General features: G+C 30.9%; 2 protein-coding genes across 2 annotated transcripts; one reads left to right on the forward strand and one right to left on the reverse strand.

Annotated features, from left to right (window-relative positions):
- Positions 1-5,591: 5,591 nt before the first annotated feature.
- On the reverse strand, positions 5,592-7,186 carry LOC150023069 (uncharacterized). Its single transcript, XM_090297697.1, has 3 exons — positions 6,607-7,186; positions 6,072-6,311; positions 5,592-5,614 (listed from the first exon to the last, which is right to left on the reverse strand). Exons 1-3 carry the CDS (start codon positions 7,184-7,186, stop codon positions 5,592-5,594), a joined length of 843 nt encoding a protein of 280 aa, XP_090153823.1.
- A 12,361-nt stretch (positions 7,187-19,547) lies between these two features.
- LOC137832686 (RING-box protein 1a) lies at positions 19,548-21,924 on the forward strand. Its single transcript, XM_068640992.2, has 5 exons — positions 19,548-19,759; positions 19,844-19,894; positions 19,978-20,037; positions 21,532-21,603; positions 21,697-21,924. The coding sequence occupies exons 1-5, from the start codon at positions 19,630-19,632 to the stop codon at positions 21,732-21,734; spliced, it is 351 nt and encodes a 116-aa protein (XP_068497093.1). The 5' UTR covers positions 19,548-19,629; the 3' UTR covers positions 21,735-21,924.
- The last annotated feature ends 298 nt before the right edge of the window (positions 21,925-22,222 follow it).

Below are 22,222 nucleotides of genomic sequence, written 5' to 3' on the forward strand. Positions count from 1 at the left end.
CTCATAACGAGATGAATATTTTTTAATAGAATATTTGGATAAAATGGAACTGGACGAATTCCAATATAATGTATTGGAATCAGAGAATCGATAATAGGCAAATTATTCCATGGCGAATATGCGACGATGAAACCTCACGAACCACGATGCTAACCATATGAAGTTGTTGGCATAGTTTTCGTTAAGTGATTACATATTTCAAAATTTTCACAAGTAAAATTTTATCGCCCCTTCCGATAAATTGATATTTATAAATATAAAAAAAAATCATAATAAAAGAAATTGAATTTTAAACATTTTTTTTTCTAGTTCATATCAACTCCCAATAATTTGTTGGCGAGAAAGAGAAGATAACAAGTTATCTGATTTTTTAATTTAAAATTATTTAACTAGTTTGGAACAGTATTATGCTTGATTTGGGATGACGTTAATTGATCATAATGATTCTATTTCACATTTCTTGCATTTTAGTTTGTGCAAGGTTTCAATCTTTGTAAATATTGTTTGGGGAAGTGTTTGGATTGGTGAGATTTTGAGACATAGGAATAAACACATATTTAAAGAGGACTGATTGACCATTTTGAGATTTTTTTCCTTGGTTTAACTAAAAGTTTGGTCCTGGTTAACAACTAAATTTGTTTCTGCATGTTTTTCTTTTTTCTGATTGGTATCTTGATCTGTGAACTTGTTTGTTTTTCTTATTAAGAGTCAATTAAAGGTTTGGTCCTGATTAATAACTAAATTTGCTTCTGCATGTTTTTTCTTTTCTAATTGGTGTCTTGATTGGTGGACTTGTTTGTTTTCTATCAAGAGTCAACTAAAGGTTTGGTCCTGGTTAACAACTAAATTTGCATCTGCATGTTTTTTTTTCTGATTGGTGCCTTAATCCGCGGACTTGTTGTTTTTTATCAAGAGTCAACTAAAAGTTTGGTCCTGGTTAACAACTATTTGCTTCTTCATGTCTTGATTCGTGGACTTTTTTTTTTTAATCAAAAATCTTTTATAATTTTGAGTAGGTGAATTTTATGATGTTTTCTTTAGTTATCTCAATTAGCTTTTAGTAAATTTATAGAATCTCTTCTTTTAAGAGAAATTATTTTATAAAAAAATTAAACTACTCTAAAATAATTTTTATTTATTTATTTTTTTCTTATCAATAAAAAAAAAACTCAAAAGATTCCTCATACTCAAATACACGAAATACGTTTAAACCATAAGAGAAAGCAAATAAGTGTTTTTTTTTTCAAAATGCATGCAAAAATATTGGCCAAGTCAAGGTGAAACACTTAAATGCCGATAAAAAAAATGTTAAAGTCCTGAGAATATTAGTAAAGTGCTTTTAGTTGTCATAATTATTATATATGTTGCTCAAAAACAGAGTTCAATTTTGGTTTAAAAGTCTCATGTTGTAAAATTAATATGATATCAAGTCATCTGATCAAGTTATTTTTCAATAAATTTATTAAATTATTTCACAATGTACACATAAAATAAAAATCAAAACAAAAAATAAGTTTTTTTTAAAGAATATTTTAGATACTGCGTCCATACAGTTTTCAGGGTGATGACGAACTTAGTCTTTAGTATATTTATACTTTAGATTTAATACTGAATAGTCAAAGAATACGTTTTTTACAAGTCCTTAGGCTGATGAGAAATTTAGTTATGTTATAAACCTTTCGCTATTTAGAGTGGAGACTGAAGATTGTATACCCCAAATATATACAATATTTGGTATTTCTTCTTTTTTTCTTCTTTTATGAAAGAGGGGGGAATTACATTGTTAATTAACCAATGAGTGCATCCACTTTTACATGATACATGAATGTCTTATCAACATATCTCACAATAATAGAAGGTATAAAAGAACATTAATGATTAAAATAATTTAAAAGTGAGTATGTTCTTCATATTCCTTGTGTTTCTACTTACAAGACCAAACAAACTAAAAGTGTTTTTTTTAAGGTTGAATTTGTAACACCCCATAATTTATATATAAATATTACAATAAAAATTTTACTAGATTCTATACAAATTTGTAGTTTTTCAAAACATTCCTAATACATTATTAGGATTTATAGAAATATAAATATTTACATATCCGTAGCTCAAAATAAAATTTTGAAACCTATAAGGCTCTCCTGCACCTATATGATCATCTGCTCGTGTACATAGTACAGTCATCGCAGTTCAAACACCACACGAAAAGCAAGGGTAAGCTAGTGCAAAGAAAATCCATAACATAATTCATAGAAATAGAACCAATTTAGACTAATAATTTATAAACATTTCTTTAAATGATTTCATGTAAAATTTCAATACCAATTCCATCATTCATATAGACCACATATGGATCTATTTTCAATCATAATCATTGGATTTCATTTCAATCCCACTTCGTCTTCCGGAAGACTCATTAAGTATGCCCCTACCAGAGACTAACACCTGACCCAAAGATTACCAGCAAATCTAATAGAAAGGATCAAGGTAAGTTCAAACATCCAATACCGAGTGTATACAGTGGGACCCGATGTGTATGAACTCCCTCTCAGCTTCTCACCACCTAATATCTTAGTCTACATGACTTAGATCATTAGTGAAGCCAGAGGATCTCCGTTAAACATAGGCTTTTCATACTTAACGTACCATCAAACAACAACTCATACATTATCCCAAATGTATGACATCAATTTCATACTATTTACATCATTCGTATATAATACATATCATTCAATCACATAACGTTTAAAAATTCATATCATTCCATAACTTTTCCAATGTTAAAAACAATATTTAACTCTCAAACTATCAAAATATAATATTTATAAAGTTTAAATAATATATAAACAAACACACAATATATAAACAAATAACACTTTGCAAGAGAAATTCAATATTGGGATCACGTCCCTCCCGCATTCAGATCTTCTGTCCTAGGGTGCTATTAAAAATTGAATTTAGCTTCCCTTACCTCAATTGCTTGCTTTCCAAGCAACTTCTAGAATTTTATTTCCCACAGTCTGGATAAGCTTCAAGATTTACGGGCCTAATTCAAGTTATCCAAACAGAACAAAAATTCAGTATATAGTAGAATAAGTTGAGAGGGTTAAACTTCTCAATTGACCCCACCAATATTGATGACTAAATCTTAAGGAAAAACAGAGAACAAAAGATATTTAGAGTAAAAATGAACTTACTCTGTTTAAAAATCTGATCGGGTAGAAATGTTCCTTAACTCCTCAGCTACAGCGTAGTATGATCAGATTCTAAAATAGATGAAGTTTGGGAGAGAAAATTAGGAGATAGGGAGAGAAAAGCATATGGAGGGAGAGAGAGAAAGAAAGAATGTGTGTGACGGGGGTGGGGGTCTGCTGCTTTTTTTTTAAAAAAAAAGCGTTGTTACATTATCTCCAACTACAAAAATTTTCGTCCTCGAAAATGAACTTACCAAGAAAGAGGTTAAGATATGATGCTTGTATCTCCTCTTCAATTTCCCAAGTGGAATCTCCAGAGATGAGATCCCACAATACTTTCACCATGGGAATACTTCTTTCACGAAGTTGTTTCACTTGTGAATCTAAAATTCTGATTGGTCTCACTTCAAATGACAGATTTTCTTTCACCTGGATGAAATCAGACTCTAGAATGTGGTTAGGATCGGGTACATACTTTCTTAGCTGAGATACATGGAAAATATTCTGAATGTTAGCTAAAGGAGGAGGCAAAGCAATTTCGTAAGCCACAGGGCCTATTCTCCTGAGAATTTGATAAGGTCCTATGAACTTAGAAGTCAATTTCTTGGATTTGAGTGCTCTTCCTACACCAGTGAACGGTGTAACTCTCAAAAAGACATGCTCGCCCGCAGAGAATTCTAAAGGTCTTCTTCTTTGATCTGCATGAGACTTTTGCCTGCTGAGAGATGTTTTCAATCTTTCTTGAATCATTTTGACTTTCTCATTGGTTTGTTGTATTAATTCTGGTCCAATTAACACACTCTCACCATTCTGAAACCAACACGGAGGTGTCCTGCACTTTCTTCCGTACAATGCCTCAAAAGGAGTCATTCATATGTTTGCTTGGTAACTATTATTTTAGGTGAACTCTACCAATGGTAGAATTTCATCCCAATTGCCCAAATGATCTAACACACAAGTCCTAAGCAAATCCTCTAAGGACTAGATAGTTCTCTCTGATTGTCCATCAGTCTGAGGATGGTATGCTGAACTAAGTCTGAGTTTAGTCCCCAAGGCTTCTTGAAGTGTTTGTTAGAATCTTGAGGTGAATCTGGGATCTCTATCTAAAACTATGCTGGAGGGTATACTATGCAGTCTGACTATTTCATCTATGTAAATCTGGGCTAACTTCCGGATAGAAATTCTCAAGTCTATAGGTAGGAAGTGCGTCGTCTTTGTCATCCTGTCCACTATGACCCAAACAGAGTCATGCTTCCGCAAAGTACGTGGTAAGTGGGTAACAAAATCCATTGAGATACTATCCCACTTCCACACTGAAATGTCTAACTGAGTTAACATGCCTCCAGGTCGTTGATGTTCAATCTTTGATTTCTGACAAGTCAAGCAAGCAACTACAAACTTAGCTACATCATTCTTCATGTCATGCCACCAATAAGACTTCTTGACATCTTGATACATCTTGGTCGTTCCTGGATGTAAACTGAGTTTGCTTTTATGACCTTCAGATAACACTGTTTGCTTTAGTTCATTATCCTCTGGTATGCATATTCTATTTTTGAATCTCAAAATACCATCCACTCCTAAAGAGAAGTCTTTAGCTTTGTCAGTGTTTAATAAGCCCATAATGTTCTTTAATTTTGAATCTTCCAACTACTTTTCTTTCACCTTCTCCAGAAATTCATTAGTTATAACAAGTGTATTACAACTAATGCAATTTGAAGACATGGAAACATCCAAATTCATACTTCTGAAATCTTCAATCAATGTTAACTCTCTAATCATAAGCGACGACATTTGTATCTTTTTATGACTCAACGCATCTGCAACAACATTTGCCTTCCCAGGATGGTATATTAGCTGGAAATCATAGTCCTTTAAAAAAATTCAATCCATCTCCTCTACCTCATATTTAACTCCTTCTGATCAAACAAATACTTTAAGCTTTTATGATCACTGAACACATTAAAACTAACTCCATAAAGAAAATGTCTCCATATTTTTAAAGCAAAGACAACTGCGGCCAATTCTAGATCATGAGTTGGATAGTTTCTTTCATGCACCTTTAACTGACGAGAAGCGTAGGCAACAACTTTCTTATTCTGCATCAGAACACAACCCAATCCCTGATAGGAAGCATCACAGAAAACTTCAAAAGATTGATTGGTATCAGGGATTGTCAATACAGGAGCATTAGTCAACTTTCTTTTCAACTCTTCAAAGCTTCTCTCACATTGTTCAGTCCATGCAAAAGGATGATCCTTTCTAGTCAATTGGGTCAAAGGAGCCACTATTTTAGAAAAGCCTTCTATAAATCTCCTGTAATATCCTGCTAACCCGACAAAGCTTCTAATTTTTGTAACTGTTTTAGGACGTTCCCACTAAAGTACAACCTCCACTTTAGAAGGATCTACTGATATTCCCTGTGCAGAGATGACATGTCCTAAAAACTGTATTTCTGACAGTTTTTAGGATATAACTGTTTTTCTCCCAAAATGTTCAGGACAGTTTTAAGATGTTCTGCATGTTCTTCCCTTGTACGAGAATAGATCAAGATATCATCTATGAACACTACCACAAACTTATCAAGAAAATGTTTGAATATCCGATTCATATAATCCATGAAGATAGCTGGAGCATTGGTCACACCAAATGGCATGACCAAAAATTCATAGTGACCATACCTTGATCTAAAAACAGTCTTCTGAACATCTTCCGCTTTCACTGAAATTTGGTGATAACCTGAGCACAGATCTATTTTAGAAAAGACAACTGCCCCATGCAACTGATCCATCAGATCATCAATTCTAGGAAGAGAATATTTATTCTTTATTGTTAACTTGTTTAATTGTCTATAATCTATGCATAGACGTGACAAACCATCTTTCTTCTTCACTAATAGCACTAGAGCTCCCCATGAAGAAACACTAGGTCGAATGAATTGTTTCTCTAATAAGTCTTCTAGTTGTTTCTTCAATTCTGCTAACTCCGCTGGTGTCATTCGGTATGGAGAGATTGACACCAGGCCTACTCCAGGAATCAAGTCAATTGCAAACTCTATCTCTCTCTTTGGTGGAAGACCATAAATCTCATCATGGAATACATCCATAAACTCCTGAACTACAAACATCTCTTTTTGTACTTTATCTGTAACTATAGAATAAGCCAAAAGCATAAAACATCTTGCACCTTCTTGTATCTCTCTCTCAAACTGATAAGCTGAGATAACCTGCATTCCTTCTAATTTAGGGAAAATTAACTTCATCTGACCACAATCTATAATTAGCAGACAACTAATTCATTCCCAAAATAACCTCCAAATCTTTTAGAGGTATACAAATCATGTTGATCTTGTATCTTTGCCCATCTATAATTACTAGACACTCAGCACACATGGAAGAAGTTACTATAATACCTTCTGTTGGTGTAGATACCACCAACTCAAATTCTAACTCTCGGATTGACAACTTAACTTTCTTAGCACAATCAAAAGATATAAAAGAATGGGTTGCCCTAGAATCAAACAATACAGATAATTGTGTTCCAAGGATAGAACAAATACCTCTAACAAGGCTATCATACTTCGAAGCTTTAGCTCCATAAATGGCAAAAACTCTACCAGTAGCTCTGGGTTTGTGATTATTATTCTGATGTACTCCAGTAATATTTGGGACTGGAAGTCTGGCACGACAGTCCTTCGTAGCATGACCATATCTATGGCATCTATCACATGTAGCGTTTGGCACTGGATGAGGACAAAATTTAACTATGTGTTCCCCACCACATCTAAAACATTTGACATTTGGTAGCAACTGAGAAGTAGGCCCTCCACTCCTGAAGGATTGAGGTCTGGAATAAGGCTTCTTTTTATCTTCATATTTGGGTGTGCTTTTAGAAGGTCCTCCCACTTGAGGCTTAGCAAGTTTGCTACTACTTTTCAAACTCTCCACTACTTTTGATTTCTCTACTAGAGCAGGGAAATCTCTAATGGACATAGGAATCACCACTTCTTTAAGCTCTTGCTTCAACCCAAACTCAAATTTTCTACATCTCCAAGCCTCAGTCATGGTCTGGGTGTAGAATCTAGCTAGGTGTTTGAACCTAGTAGCATATTCAGTGACTAAAAGATTTCCTTGTTCCAGCTGCATGAATTCAATTTCTTTTGCATATCTAACACTATCAGGAAAATACTCCTCTAGGAATCTTATTTTGAAGTTCTCCCAAGTGGCATTTTCTCCTTTGTCTTCCATCATTTGCTTCATGCCTATCCACCAAAATTCAGCTTCTTCAGTTAGTACATAAATGGCATAGGATAACTTTCTCTCTTCAGGGCCTTGAGTAGCTTCAAAGATTCTTTCTATGTCTCTCACCCACTGGTCTGCTTCATCTGGATTTACCTTTCCATTAAACTTGGGTGGATTGTGTCTCAGAAAATCCTCCAGACTAAAGGTATGGGGTTGTTGATGAAGCTGAGATGTTTCAGCTACTAATCTAGTAGTTTCTAATTGATGAAGGGCAGCTTGATGTTGTTGTGCCATAGTAGCACTCTGTTGTTGCAAGGCTGTTGCCATCATCTCTATTGCCCGAGCTAAGTTGGGCATATCTCCTGGTGGAGGAGGAGTAGGTGGTCTACGTGCCATCTTCTAAGCACATAAATAATTGGATTAGAAATTACTAAAAATTTCCAACTACATCTTTAAGACAAATAAACTTCAAAGATATAATCATACGAAACAGGTAAAAAAACTAATCAAAACTTATCTCTAAAATGTACTCTAGCTACTTAGAATTAAGATAGAAAATAATATTGATCTAGTCATGAGTGTGCACCCTCACCACTCTATCAAGATTCTTTTCATTCTTAATACTTTCATCTTTATTCATAACAACTACTTTGCTCAAGCACAAAACAGATTCAAGAAAACAACTTTCTCAAACATCTCATTAGAAACTTTTAACTAAGTCTTAAAGCTAGACTTAAACAAAAATCTACACGCAGGAGAAACACAATAAATCCACTACCCTCAAGTCATCCTAAGGATGAACCGCTCTGATACCATTAAATGTAACACCCCATAATTTACATATAGATATTACAATAAAAATTCTACCAGATTCTATACAAACTTGGAGTTTTTCTAAACATTCCTAATACATGATTAGGATTTATAGAAATACAAATATTTACATATCCGTAGCTCAAAATAAAACTTTGAAACCTCTAAGGCTCTCCTACACCTGTACGATCATCTGCTTGTGTACATAGTACAGTCATCGCAGTTCAAACACCACACGAAAAGCAAGGGTAAGCTAGTGCAAAGAAAATCCATAACATAATTCATAGAAATAGAACCAATTTAGACTAATAATTTATAAACATTTCTTTAAATGATTTCATGTAAAATTTCAATACCAATTCCATCATTCATATAGACCACACATGGATCTATTTTCAATCATAATCATTGGATTTCATTTCAATCCCACTTCGTCTTCCGGAAGACTCATTAAGTATGCCCCTACCAGAGACTAACACCTGACCCAAAGATTACCAGCGAATCTAATAGAAAGGATCAGGGTAAGTTCAAACATCCAATACCGAGTGTCTACAGTGGGACCCGGTGTGTATGAACTCCCTCTCAGCTTCTCACCACCTAATATCTTAGTCTACATGACTTAGATCATTAGTGAAGCCAGAGGATCTCCGTTAAACATAGGCTTTTCATACTTAACGTACCATCAAACAACAACTCATATATTATCCCAAATGTATGACATCAATTTCATACTATTTACATCATTCATATATAATACATATCATTCAATCACATAACGTTTAAAAATTCATATCATTCCATAACTTTTCCAATGTTAAAAACAATATTTAACTCTCAAACTATCAAAATATAATATTTATAAAGTTTAAATAATATATAAACAAACACACAATATATAAACAAATAACACCCTGCAAGAGAAATTCAATATTGGGACCACGTCCCTTCCGCATTCAGATCTTCTATCCTAGGGTGCTATTAAAAATTGAATTTTGCTTCCCTTACCTCAATTGCTTGCTTTCCAAGCAACTTCTAGAATTTTATTTCCCACAGTCTGGATAAGCTTCAAGATTTACGGGCCTAATTCAAGTTACCCAAACAGAACAAAAATTCTGCATATAGTAGAATAAGTTGAGAGGGTTAAACTTCTCAACTGACCCGACCAATATTGATGACTAAATCCTAAGGAAAATCATAGAACAAAGGATATTTAGAGTAAAAATGAACTTACTCTGTTTAAAAATATGATCGGGTAGAAATGTTCCTTAACTCCTCAACTACAGTGTGGTATGATCAGATTCTAAAATAGATGAAGTTTGGGAGAGAAAATTAGAAGATAGGGAGAGAAAAGCATATGAAGAGAGAGAGAGAGAAAGAATGTGTGTGACGGGAGTGGGGTCTGCTGCGTTTTTAAAAAAAAAGTGTTGTTACTTGTTTCCTCTATTAATTACTTTTAGAATAAAATATTTCCAAAACCAGTGGACAAATATCTAGACTAAAGAGTATTTTAATGAATAATTTAGAAAAAAAATACACATAAAAATTATTTAATAACAATTAATTTAGAAAAAAAATAATTAATCACTTTAGTTAGTAATGACGAAGTTAGATATTATTTTAATAAACTAAAAAGTTATTGATATTTAAAATAATTTTTATTATTAATAAAAATTTATAAAAAAATTCTAAATCAGTATCAAATATTACCTATCAAAGTTTTAGCTACTAACTACTTTAGATTCTAAATAAGTTTCTAATTTTAAATTAAATATTAATTTAGAATCTAAAGTAGTTAGTAGTTAAAATATTGGTAGTTAATGTTGTATACCAATTTAGAAACTATTCTATAAATTTTTATTAATAATATAAATTAGTTTATATATCAATAATCTTTTAGAATAGTATTTAACTTAGTCATATAGTGATTTATTATTTTTTTTCTTTAAATTTAGTTGTTGTTAAATAATTTTTTTTAGTGATAAATTTAAGACAAATTTATTATTATAGACTACTAAAATAATGACTTTCATTAATCCGATAGATTAGATAATTGAATATTATAAATACAAATAAAGGGAGTAATTAGGATAGAAAAGATAATCATTTGTTTCTTATGGAAAAACTGGAGGAATGATTTAGCTAATCAATATTTGAACAATAATAGTTATATAGCATTGCATAAATAATTCTTAGCTACGAAAAATCTTGGATATTTTGATATCTAATGTGGTTTCTATTATTAATAAAAAAAATATAATCTAGTTTATAAATTGATATTTAATTAGCTACGAAAGTTTTAGGTGTCAATTACTTTAGATTTTAAAGTTGGTAGATAAAATCTTGGTAGAATTAAATACCAAATTAGAAAATAGTTTATAAAATTGATTTTTGTAAAATCCCTTTAGGTTGTTAAGGTTTTTCCTAATGCTCGAGCTTTGGTGTGGATAAGCTTGGAAAGTTGCAACTAGATCGAATCTAGCTAGAAAAGGGATTTTGTCAACTTCCACTTTCTGCCCATTATGTCTACAACATAAAAAAACAATGTTGCATCTCTTTACATCATATGATATTGTATCTTTGGTGTGGTATGCATGTTGGAGGTGGGTAGGTTCTTAATCAACACAACATAATAATGTCATGACCCATTTTCTGCAATTCCTTCCAATTAAACCATAAGCAAAACTTGGGGTGGAAAGGTATGTGACTTGCAATAGTATGGTGCATTTGGAAACTTAGGAATGATGTTATCTTTAAAGAGGAGAAGGTAGATCCAAAGGGGATTCTGTATATGGCCCAATTAAAATCTTGGATTTGGCTGAAAAGTAAACTACCTAGCTTTAATTACTCTTTTTCATATTGGTTTTTATGTCCTAATCAATGTTCATTGAGTATTAGGTGATTCTGGTGCCAACTAATTGCTTGTTGGTGCAATTCTTCTGCATGTGTCGAGACTATGCTCAGGGTCTAGTGGTGATTTTCTTTTTTGTACCCTTATTTGTAATGGTTATGTTCTGTATCCGCCCACATGGAATTTTGGGGCAATTTGGTTTCAACAACATGTAGAGAAAGGTTTTTCGTTTGTACAAGTATGTAAGGATGGTGGACTTTTATCAAGAGACAACATATTGGCTTTCGTTCTGCAACTTTCTACATGAGGTTTTGTTTGTTGGTCTACATCTATCCGTGGGAAAGGAATGAGGTAATCTATGTATATCATGTTTGGATTTGAGGTTTTTTGGTGGTGTAAGTGTTGTCATGATGTGGAGGGGGACACCTACAAAGGTTGGAGGCTCTCGGATGTAAAGCAATCTACTCCGACTTTCTCTTTATTTTGTGAGAACAAATTTCACCTTTGCTTCTAATGCATCTCCAACAATGCTGGTATTAAGAGCTCATGGTTGTGCTTAAGTCTTTTGTGAGGGTTGCTTTTTGGTTAGCTTTTGCTGAGATAGTATATCTTTTTGTTTGTGTGCCTACTACTCTTAGTATTGCCATATTTGCCTATAGTAGGACTTGTTTTTGTATAGTTGCTCTGTTGATAGCTAGTAAGGTGGTAGTCATCTGATGGTTCTTTCTTTTGGGGGTTATGTAGAAATCATAACCTTTTGGGATGTAAAAGGGTTGGAGCACCCCTAAAATGTTCCATATTAATTCATTCTTTTGTTGATTAAAAAAAAATATCTCATTGTGGCAACCATCTCATTTTTGTAATGGCAATGCCCTCACCTTCCAAATAGCCTCCTCCTAACGACCACCTCATGTTCATATTGTAATTGTAGCATTTCATCTATGGTTCAATTCCTACTTTGACTCTCTAGCTTAAATTTATCTTTTCTCATTCTCGCACTTACGCATTTACGTTAGATTTCTACAAATTTTATATGTTGGTTGGATACTTGATTTGGTTGATAGGATATGGAGATTTTTTTCACTAATAATTTATGCACACTCTTACTTTTACAACATAGGAAAAAGGTACTTCATCCCTTAATTACATCAATAACCATTTTTAGATTATTTTTTTAGTGCTCTAGAGAGAAACTATTATATATTTCTCTTTTTATGTTTAGTGCTTTGAGTTATAAGGCAAAAATCTCTCTATTGTATGTTAACTAGACTACCTTATTTTGTCTTTCAAGCTATGGGGTGAGGTTGGAAACCAAAGAAAAAATATTCACAAAGAAATAAAATATATAAAGAAATACATTTTACAAACTTGTCACACAATAGTGGTTTTTCTTAAATACGATCCTAAATTATTGTTTTTTTTATCATGTAAGGCTCATATAACTTATATGCAAGAAAAATAGTTAACCATATAAGCGAAAACATGTTTCTTACAAATAATAACTTATATGACCTTAAGAGCTAATAATGTTATTTCTTTGCAAACATTATTAGGTTGTAAACAATCACATCCCTTATATGACCTTAAGAGCTAATAATGATATTTCTTTGCAAACATTATTAGGTTGTAAACAATCACATCCCCCGAAGCTCCAAAATGCTAGCGAAAAGTAGATGAAAAAAGAATAAAAAAACACTTAAAACTCTTATTCATTAGCATTTTGTTTTGTAAATCCTTCCCATTTTTTAAGTAGAGTAAGGACATGGGGAGCAAGAACCAAGTTATTGGCTAAAAGCAAATGAATAAAAGAAAAAATGACTTGCTTTTATGGCATTTGAAAAGCCCCAAAACTAAATTGAACTAGTATGAACTAAAGTTTTTTTATTAGTAAATAAAATAATAAATAATGCAAAGTATTTCAGGGATACTCCAAGTCTTTATACAAATAACAAAACTACCTCTTACAAAAGAGTATCAAATTGGAACCATATTGAACTAATTTGAATAAAAACTTAACTCGACTATTCTTCAAAATAAACTTGTTCTTCGAAGGGAAAAATATGAATATAGGGGTGATAGTGGTAAAAATAAAAGAAAAATATGATTTGGCGAATGGGAAAGGAGAGAAGAAAAAGGTGTAAAGGATCATATACTCACACGGAATCATTATTATTTATTCAATCATATCATGTGTGTATAATATCTCCTACTTGGCAATTTTAATGGAGTCAATATGTTGGCAATACAAGATATATTATGTCTACTTATTCTAATAAGCAATGTATATATGTTTAGATATCCATTTTTATTAATCTATATGAAATTCTCAATTGTTGTAATTGGTTTAGATTAAAAGTAATTTAATTTGTTATTGTTCTAGTGCAACAATACCACTCCTCTAGTGTGGTTATTGTTCTATATCCATCATTTATAGTTGAAATACTGTGTATGATGGGGCAAAACTCAAAATCACCAACATAGAACCTATTTGGTTATACAATTTTGTTTGTAAACATTTTGTTAGAACTTGATTTGAATTAAGTGGTGTTAAATTTTGGCTTGAATTAAGTATTGCTAAAATTTGTGTATTTTATTGTTAGAAATTAAGTGTTCTTAAAACTTGGTTTAGATTTTGTGTTAAAACTTACTTACGTTGTATGATTGAACAAACCCACATATGATATTTTAATACTGGGTTATACTTATTATGAAAAAATATTAGAAATATTGTATATATAACAAAAAAAAAAATATTTTTTAGTATAAGTATTGATGGATTTATCGACAATTTTTTTAACTAGCAAATTTTCATTCTTTCATAGATGATTCATATATTTTTTACCTGCATCAATTATTATAAAAACCCACATATATCAATTACCTACACATCAGTATGTAATATTGACTATAAAAAATTAACCATAAATAGTACATGGATAATATTACATATAAATATTTTTTATTAGTTATTTACTCATGCTAATTGCTAATGAAAGTTACTTATAGAAATTTCTATTGAAAGTTACTTATAGGAATTACGTACTGACCAATATTTTCTTTATGTAAATTTATCAAATGATAGATTCCGACAAATAATTGTACTGAGGTCTTATTTATCAACAAATTTTGTGTGTTTATCACCGAATTGTTTTGTTGGAGAAAATAATCTTTTTATTTTCTATGTGAAGGCAAAGAAGCACATCTATTATGTAAAATGAACCACACGAGAGTGCTATATTTTTAGTTTGGTTAAGTGATTTATGTATAACCTTTTGTTTATTTACTTAAAAAATATTTAGAAAAATAGTTATTATTATTGAAATAAAAAGATACTTTATTAAAGTTTTACTTGCTTTTCAATTGAGAACACTCTTCTGCTAACATTTGGCATGATTCTTGTTTCTTTTTTGTAATAAGATAATTTTACATAATTTAAATAACATTGATTTATGATAAATCGACGTGAAAACTAATAGAGTGATAATTTTGTAATCAATTTTCTACATTCATTAGTCTTTAAATTTGTGAAGTATATATTACATAAGTCATAAAAAAACCATTGTAATATTTATATACATTAATTAGTCATTTAACCAATGTAAAAGCTAAAGAATTTTTTATGTCAGTTGAATGACAAAGTGATGTAGAAAATGGATATGACATCGATTTCCTTTATAAGTAAAGTATTATTTACTTTCTAACTCGAATCAAAAGTCAATTAATGTAAAATATTAGGGTTCACTTTCACTTTTATTTTGTAAAGTATATTAATGCATTTTTTTATCACATTTTTCTTTCATGATGTTATACATGTATTATAAAGAGAGTAAGAGAAAAAAAATTAAATGTCAACGTAAGTTTGATATTTGAAAGCTTCATTAATAGAAGTAAATCTTTGCATTGAACATTAATTGAATGATCTTAAATTTATGCTTGACACTTCTTTTAATGCCTTCTTATAGAAACAGATATCGTAGGTAGAAGATTTATTAAATTTGAATCTTCTTTCTTGTCTAGGCGTTGGTAGGATGTGGATTCCACACAACTCATCATAGAAACTGTAATGGGATTCAATGAAGAAAGGGATTTCGTGCACTTTATTTCCCTACAATAAATGATTTTGGTTCATAACTTCAAATCAAAGTTTGGGTGCATAGTTCACACTTCACATTTTCTAAAGAATTAATGTTCTGTACAAATTCTATTCCATCCCAAGTTTTCTTCTATTTTCTTTCACGCAACTCAAAACCCAAAAATCTAGTTTTGTCAGTTCAAAAATACGCAAACGAAATGTGTCATGTTTACTATGCTCAAAATAAATTGCAATTATAATTGTACTAATATGAAAAGCTATCAATTTTTTTATACAATAATAATCGATATTATTTTATACATTTTAAAATAATAAGTATGTGTTAATTAAGCAATGCAAACCACTGAAAATGTTTTCATTATTTTTCTTTTGTTTGAAGTATTCACTTTGCATGTATTACAAGAAAATAATTAAAAGACAACTAATTTTAAAAATTAAAAATATTAATTATTATATTAATTAAATTATATATTATTTTATAAAGTAAAAAGTTATTGGTATATAAAGTAATTTTTATTATTAATAAAAAATTTAAATTAATTTTTAAATTAGTATATGTTCCTGCTAGGGAGATGGGACCTAGAAAACTATTGAAGTCTTTTTCTCCTTCCTTCGGTCGGTTAGGTGACTGGGTGATGAGTTGGGATTCTTCTCGTCCTCTTGCTTCTCCTTCGGCACTCGGTCTCGGGTGAACATCGGATGGCGAGGTACCTTCGAATTAGCTTCACTGACTTTGGTTTGAGCATTAACGGTAATAGCAGTCGGCCGTTGGCCAAGTTTTCCTGGTATGAGTCGGCCATCGGCCAGATTTCCATGGTCTCGGTCGTCTCGGCCAGGTCTTCTAAGGTCTCGGCCTCATCGTTCGGCCAAGTCTCTCCAGTCTCGACCAATTTTTCTTTGGTTTCGGTCAGGTCTCGAACAATCAGGTGGATCTCGGACAGGGAGACCAGGGGTCGGCCTCGCCATACCGGTATAGTATCTAATATTAGTTATAAAGACTTTAACTAAATAACTATTTTAAATTAGTTTATAAAAATTACTTTAGAGTTTAAAATAATTAGTAACTATAAATTTTAATAGCTAATGTTAAATATTAATTTATAAATTTTTATTAATAATATAAATCACTTTAAATACTAATAATTTTTTAATTTATAAAATAATATTTAATTTAATTAATATAATTATTTATTTTTATTTTTAAAATTAATTTTTATTTAATAATTTTTTTAGTGATAATTTCCTTTGCTCCACCTTTATTTTTTCACATTATAATTTTCAATATAACATACCTTTACAGTTATAATTTAGATATAATATTTTTTCTTATATCAAATTATAATATCTAACTAATTTTCTTTTAAAAATATAATTTTTTAAAATTCTATCAAAATCTAATACATTAATTCCAACTAACACATGTTTACATGCATTATTTGTAAAAAAAAATCAATACCATATCTGAGACTAAGAATAGAATGTAAATAAATAGCACTTTATTTAGTTAGCAAAATAAGATTTAATTCTTCATATATCATTATTTACACTTTTATTTCCCATCTATTACCTTTTGTTTTTATTTTCCTATCCAACACCCTTTTTTTTATTTTCCTATTCAGTACCATTTCAAAAGTAAAAAATAAAAAAATTTGATAATTTTAATTTTGAATGCATTAAAAAATAGATATCTTTAATTCTAAAATAATTAGAAATATAATTAATGACTAAAAAAAATAAGTTTTTACAAAATAAAAATAAAAAAGTAATAAATTTAAAATCTTTAGTTTATTTTTTTTAAGAATGAAGAAAATAAAAAATTAAAGCCTACAACCATAACAGTTGAATCTATAAACAAAAAATAGAATTTATTTTTATTATTATTGATGATGTAATCATGTTAATTTCAAGTAAAAAATACAGGACATAATTATAAAAAACCAAAGTCAATTGGTATTAATTAGTAGTGGACACATATAATATTGAAGTGTCTACCCTAAATGCAAAATCCTAAAACAAACTAATGCAAATGTTATACTTAATGCTTAAAATGAGAAGAAGAAAAATTCAAAAATAAATAAATATAGAAAATAAAAATAGAAACAATAAAAATAAAAACAAAAAACAAAAAAAATAAAGAATGGTAAAAGAAAAATAATAACTAAAAACATAAAAGATATAAAATAAAGGCAAAATAAAATAAGATAAAGATAAAAGATATAAAAAAAATCAAAACAAGATAAAGACAAGAGATATAAGGTGATACTAACTAAGTATATGTTGAACATAAAAAGGAAAATAAATGAGAGATGATCATTCATTTAATATTTTCTTCAATTTTACATTAAATAGTTTGTGCAAAATGAAACATAATTAATAACTTACCCTCTGTTAATTGTTGTGACCCTTTCTTCTGCTTCCCTATGTAGTTTTTCGAAGATGACTTCTTTCATTCTTTGTAGGGTCATTCTCTTTTGATAACAACAACTTTTGGTGTCATAGAACTGAATGTACATAATTCAATGACATATAATGAAGCTATTTATTGACAAGAAACAAAATGTTGGATGTGTAATACAAAAGGAAAGATGGAGAAATTAAAGATGTTGGGTGTGACATACTTCGCCTTATATCTCTTATCCTAATCTTGTTTAGATTTGTTTTTATATCTTTTATCTTATTTAATATTGCTTTTATTTTATATCTTTTCTGTTTTTAGTTATTATTATTTATTTTGTCATTCTTTATTTATTTTTGTTTTTGTTTTTATTTTTATTGTTGTTGTTTTTATTTTCTATATTTATTTATTTTTACATTTTTTCTCTCCTCATTTTTAAGCATTAAGTGTAGCATTTGCATTATTATTTTTTTTAGGATTTTGCATTTAGGGTAGACACTTCAATATTATCTGTGTGTCAACTACTAATTAATATTAATTGACTTTGGTTTTTTTATAATTATGTTATGTATTTTTTACTTGAATTAACATGATTACATCATCAATAATAATAAAATATAAATACTAATTTATGTTTATAGATTCAACTTTTATGTTGTTGTAGGGTTTAATTTTTTGTTTTCTTCATTCTTAAAAAAATTTAAATTAAACATTTTTAATTTATTAATTTTCTTTTGTAAAAACTCATTTATTTATTAATAATTATTTTAAAAATTAAAAATATTTATTTTTTTAATACATTCAAAATTAAAATTATTAATTTTTTTAATTTATTTTTTTAATTGAAATGGTGTTAGATAGAAAAAGAAAAATAAAAGGATGTTAGATAAGAAAAAAAAATACTAAATAGAAAAGTAAAATTATAATTAGTGTTATATGAGAAATTGAATAATATAAAGTGAATATATAAAGTGCAGAAAGAAGCCATATGACTTTAGATATATATTAGGTGAAGTCGGAGGAAGAAGAACACCCTATGCTACACAAACCAAAAATCTAACATTTATCTTTTAACACCTCCACAAATTTTTTTGGGTATTTCTTTCTCTACCCATAACTTTTTCTTTCTGCACCCTTACATATTGTTTTATGCACCCCTATAATTTTTAAATACCCAAATTATCCTTGACAGTTTTGGGTGGTTTCTAAATAGGGAATGTTCCATAAGCAAAATATGTTTTGGAATAGAAAATGCATAAGACAAAAGACGATTATGAAATACATTCTCTAGAATACATTTTTTAACTTTCCAAATGGTAAATTCAAAATTCATAGAATGTGTTTCTGTTATTTTTAAGAACAAGTTATAAATTGTCATTTTAAGAATGTAATATGTATGTACTCTCCTGTTTCATTATGGATTTTTCATTATCATAAATATTAAGGATTACCAATTTTAGAATAAAAAAAAGAGACTTCCTTCTCCTCCGGTGAAACACACTTCCAAAAACATCTAGCTATCACTGGATTGAGTTTAAAGTTTAGGGTTTAGGATTTAGGAAAATCACATGTCCACTAAAATTGCACCAAAATCATGAATAAAGGAAAAGAATCTCACCGTTGTTGCTTGCTCTCAACAATATTCCATACAAATGTAGAGAAAAAAAGAACGAGGGCGGTTTGCACTAGCTCGGGATTTTTTAAAAGCTTCCAAATTAATTTTTTAAATTCACATGAATATAGGGATGCATGAAAAAAAATTGTAGCGGTGCAATAAGAAATATCCAAATTCGTTTGCACCTTGTTTTCATTCTGGTATGGCCTTTCTGTGATGGAAAAAAATTGACCAGGAATTTCACCGGGGTGCAGGAAGAAATTATCAGTCCAATAAATAAGGAAACTGGCCCAATTATAACAAGCCCAGTAAATAAACACCGATGATTGTTGTTGGTAGAAACGTAGAAGACCTTAATACACTATTGTTGATTCAATTGGAGAAAGCACTGAACAAATCACCCAGAGTTCCGACCGCGAGAGAAAGGTACATGGCGACTCTTGATTCCGACGTGCCAATGATTCCGGCCGGCGAGCCATCGAGCAGCGCCGGCCCGTCTTCCAAGAAGCCCAAGCGCTTCGAGATCAAGAAGTGGAACGCCGTCGCACTCTGGGCTTGGGGTATTTTGCTTTCTCCTTAAACCCTAATTTTTCCCATTTTTTTCTTCTTTTTGGGGATTAACTGTTTTTTTTTTCTTTTCGAAGACATCGTTGTCGATAACTGTGCCATCTGCCGGAACCACATCATGGATCTCTGTAAGCGCGTTCTTTCAATCGAAAACTGTTGTTCAATTTGAAACGATTCGTTCCGCTTTTGAAATCTTGGTCACTGATTTTAGGCATCGAGTGCCAAGCCAACCAGGCCAGCGCAACTAGCGAAGAATGCACTGTGGCGTGGGGTATGTTTCTGATAAGCTTTAATTTCTGATTTTATTTGAAGTAGCTTTTAGAATGCTTGATATTATCCGTTGTGTCACCTTAGGGTTGAGGAAAGTAGATATGATTGTAGGAATATTATAATTTAAAATTAAAATAAAAACATTCTTTAGTTGGAGTTCTTCAATCTCTACTGCAAGGAAATGTATTGGAAGTTTGTTTTTACGTAAAGAGAGGGTAAGTTGTTGCTGCTGTCATTAATATTTGGCAAATTAAAGCATTAATATAGAATTTGACTCAAGAATCAAAACCTTTGTCCCAAAGCAAGGTTGTTATTGGGCTGGTGGTGGTTGTTATGGCCTTGATCCTGAGGTAGGAGAAAAGGCGCGGTTTATTCTAGGAAGGTGATGCAAGCTAGTCCTTTATTATATTTCCCCCCGTTTTATGTTTCTGTTCATCTCTTAAACTGAAGCAAATTCAGTATCTTACGTGTACTGTTGTACTACGTGACTGCTCAATCTTGTGGCACGTCCTCTGCCTCGTTTTGCTGTGGTTATTCAGGTTACTAAATTAGGTATTCATCTGATCTAATTGGAAACTTCCCCCGCCTATCTCACGAAGGACCCAAAATTATGCGGAATTTGCTAACAAAACATAAAAACTAGCATTTTCATCATGTTTCTTCAAGCAGTTTATGATTTGAAAAGGAAATAACCTTTTTATTGCAAGAACAATCATATTGATATTGCATAGCCCAAAAGTTCATCAGTAAACATCTAAACCATAGGATATGGTCTTCTGCACTTTAGAGCTAAAGGAGATACTAGCAGTTATTGCCAAGCACATCATATATTGTATTTAGGTTATATTTAAGGTTTGTGTACCTTCCATTTTTTAGGAGTACAGAGATCATGAATTATTCTATACTCAATACGAGTCTATGAGATAATCACCATGAGTTGTACCAAAAGAATGTGGCCACACCTTTTTATTCAAGTTCTTGCAGCTTTTAAATTGACCATTGGAGTCGTTGTTTAAACTATAAGAATCAGAGTTGTGAGTTATTATGATGACCTCCTGGCTTTTTGGTACAAAGGAGGAAATGGAAAAGATGCCTACTAAAGAAAAGGAAAGCAAAAGAGAGAAGTGAATGAGTTATTATTTCTGTCTAATGGAAAAGAAGGGATGCTTCCATAGACTGTGTTCATAACATTGAGATGGAAATAATGGAAATACGTGTTAATAACATTGAGTTGGAGAAGGAATATGTTTGCCTCTTCATTTTGCAGGACAAAATATACTTTGTCCCGACATACATTTTGATATTTTTAGATTCTCACAATGTTGTAAACTCTCTACCTTTTTCTATCTCTATCTACCTTTTTCTAATTTTGGAATAATGTTTAGTTGGGACTTCAAAGAATAGTTTGTAGGCTATTCTTTGACAGGCTTCTGTGGTTTGTTAATATTTTTCTTAGTTTTCACTGAATTTTTGCGCTGGCTTATATTTTATACAGGAGTTTGTAATCATGCTTTTCACTTCCACTGCATTAGTCGATGGCTCAAGACCCGTCAAGTTTGTCCTCTAGGTATGCAGACGTGATTCCTTTCATCCTCCTTTTCTTTTGGTACCTTATGGATCAAGAAGTGCACTTCTAACTTGTGATTCTGTGCTTGTACAGATAACAGTGAGTGGGAGTTTCAGAAATACGGCCACTAGAACTTTGACGCGGTTGAGATCTCCTTGGACATTTGTACTGTCTATCCTATACTTTTAATATTTACAACTCTATCTCTTGTTTTCTTTTGCTTGTCTGCTGAACCTATTATGTTCAAGGAATCAGTTTGTCAAATGGAGTTTTATATACACAGATGGTATATGTAAAGTTGATTTTAATGTTTTTGATTTATCCGTTGCTCTATTCTTATTTGGTGGACTGCCTCTGCTGGAAAGGTGCGACATATATTAAGATGTCAGATAAAGGCTAGGTATCTAGGGTGCGTCCATGTCTTAAGATTTTAAAACTAAACCAAATATGGCCAAATTCTTCTTACACCCAAATTTTTGAACCTGCTCCCTACATAATTTTAAATTTCCGAAAATGCTATTCATTCTGGAAAAGTAAATCCGGAAGAGATTATTGTGTTCCATGAAATAAAAATCCAGAACAAAATTCAAAATCTTATTCTGGATAAAAAAATTCACAA

This window comes from Phaseolus vulgaris, chromosome 11 (genome assembly GCF_051622355.1).
Source record: "Phaseolus vulgaris cultivar YP4 chromosome 11, ASM5162235v1, whole genome shotgun sequence".
Lineage (NCBI taxonomy): Eukaryota > Viridiplantae > Streptophyta > Magnoliopsida > Fabales > Fabaceae > Phaseolus > Phaseolus vulgaris.

Bases quoted from the DNA above. Each gene is read 5' to 3' on its own strand.
- LOC150023069 (XM_090297697.1), bottom strand. From the start codon at position 7,186: ATGTCCATTAGAGATTTCCCTGCTCTAGTAGAGAAATCAAAAGTAGTG. The intron at 6,312-6,606 runs GTATTATAGTAA...AGATGTTTGTAG, and splicing joins GGTATCTACACCAACAGAAG to TTCAGGAGTTTATGGATGTA. The intron at 5,615-6,071 runs GTTTGTCACGTC...ATCTCTGCACAG, and splicing joins ATTAGTGAAGAAGAAAGATG to GGAATATCAGTAGATCCTTC.
- LOC137832686 (XM_068640992.2), top strand. From the start codon at position 19,630: ATGGCGACTCTTGATTCCGACGTGCCAATGATTCCGGCCGGCGAGCCA. The intron at 19,895-19,977 runs GTAAGCGCGTTC...CACTGATTTTAG, and splicing joins GAACCACATCATGGATCTCT to GCATCGAGTGCCAAGCCAAC. The intron at 21,604-21,696 runs GTATGCAGACGT...GTGCTTGTACAG, and splicing joins CCGTCAAGTTTGTCCTCTAG to ATAACAGTGAGTGGGAGTTT.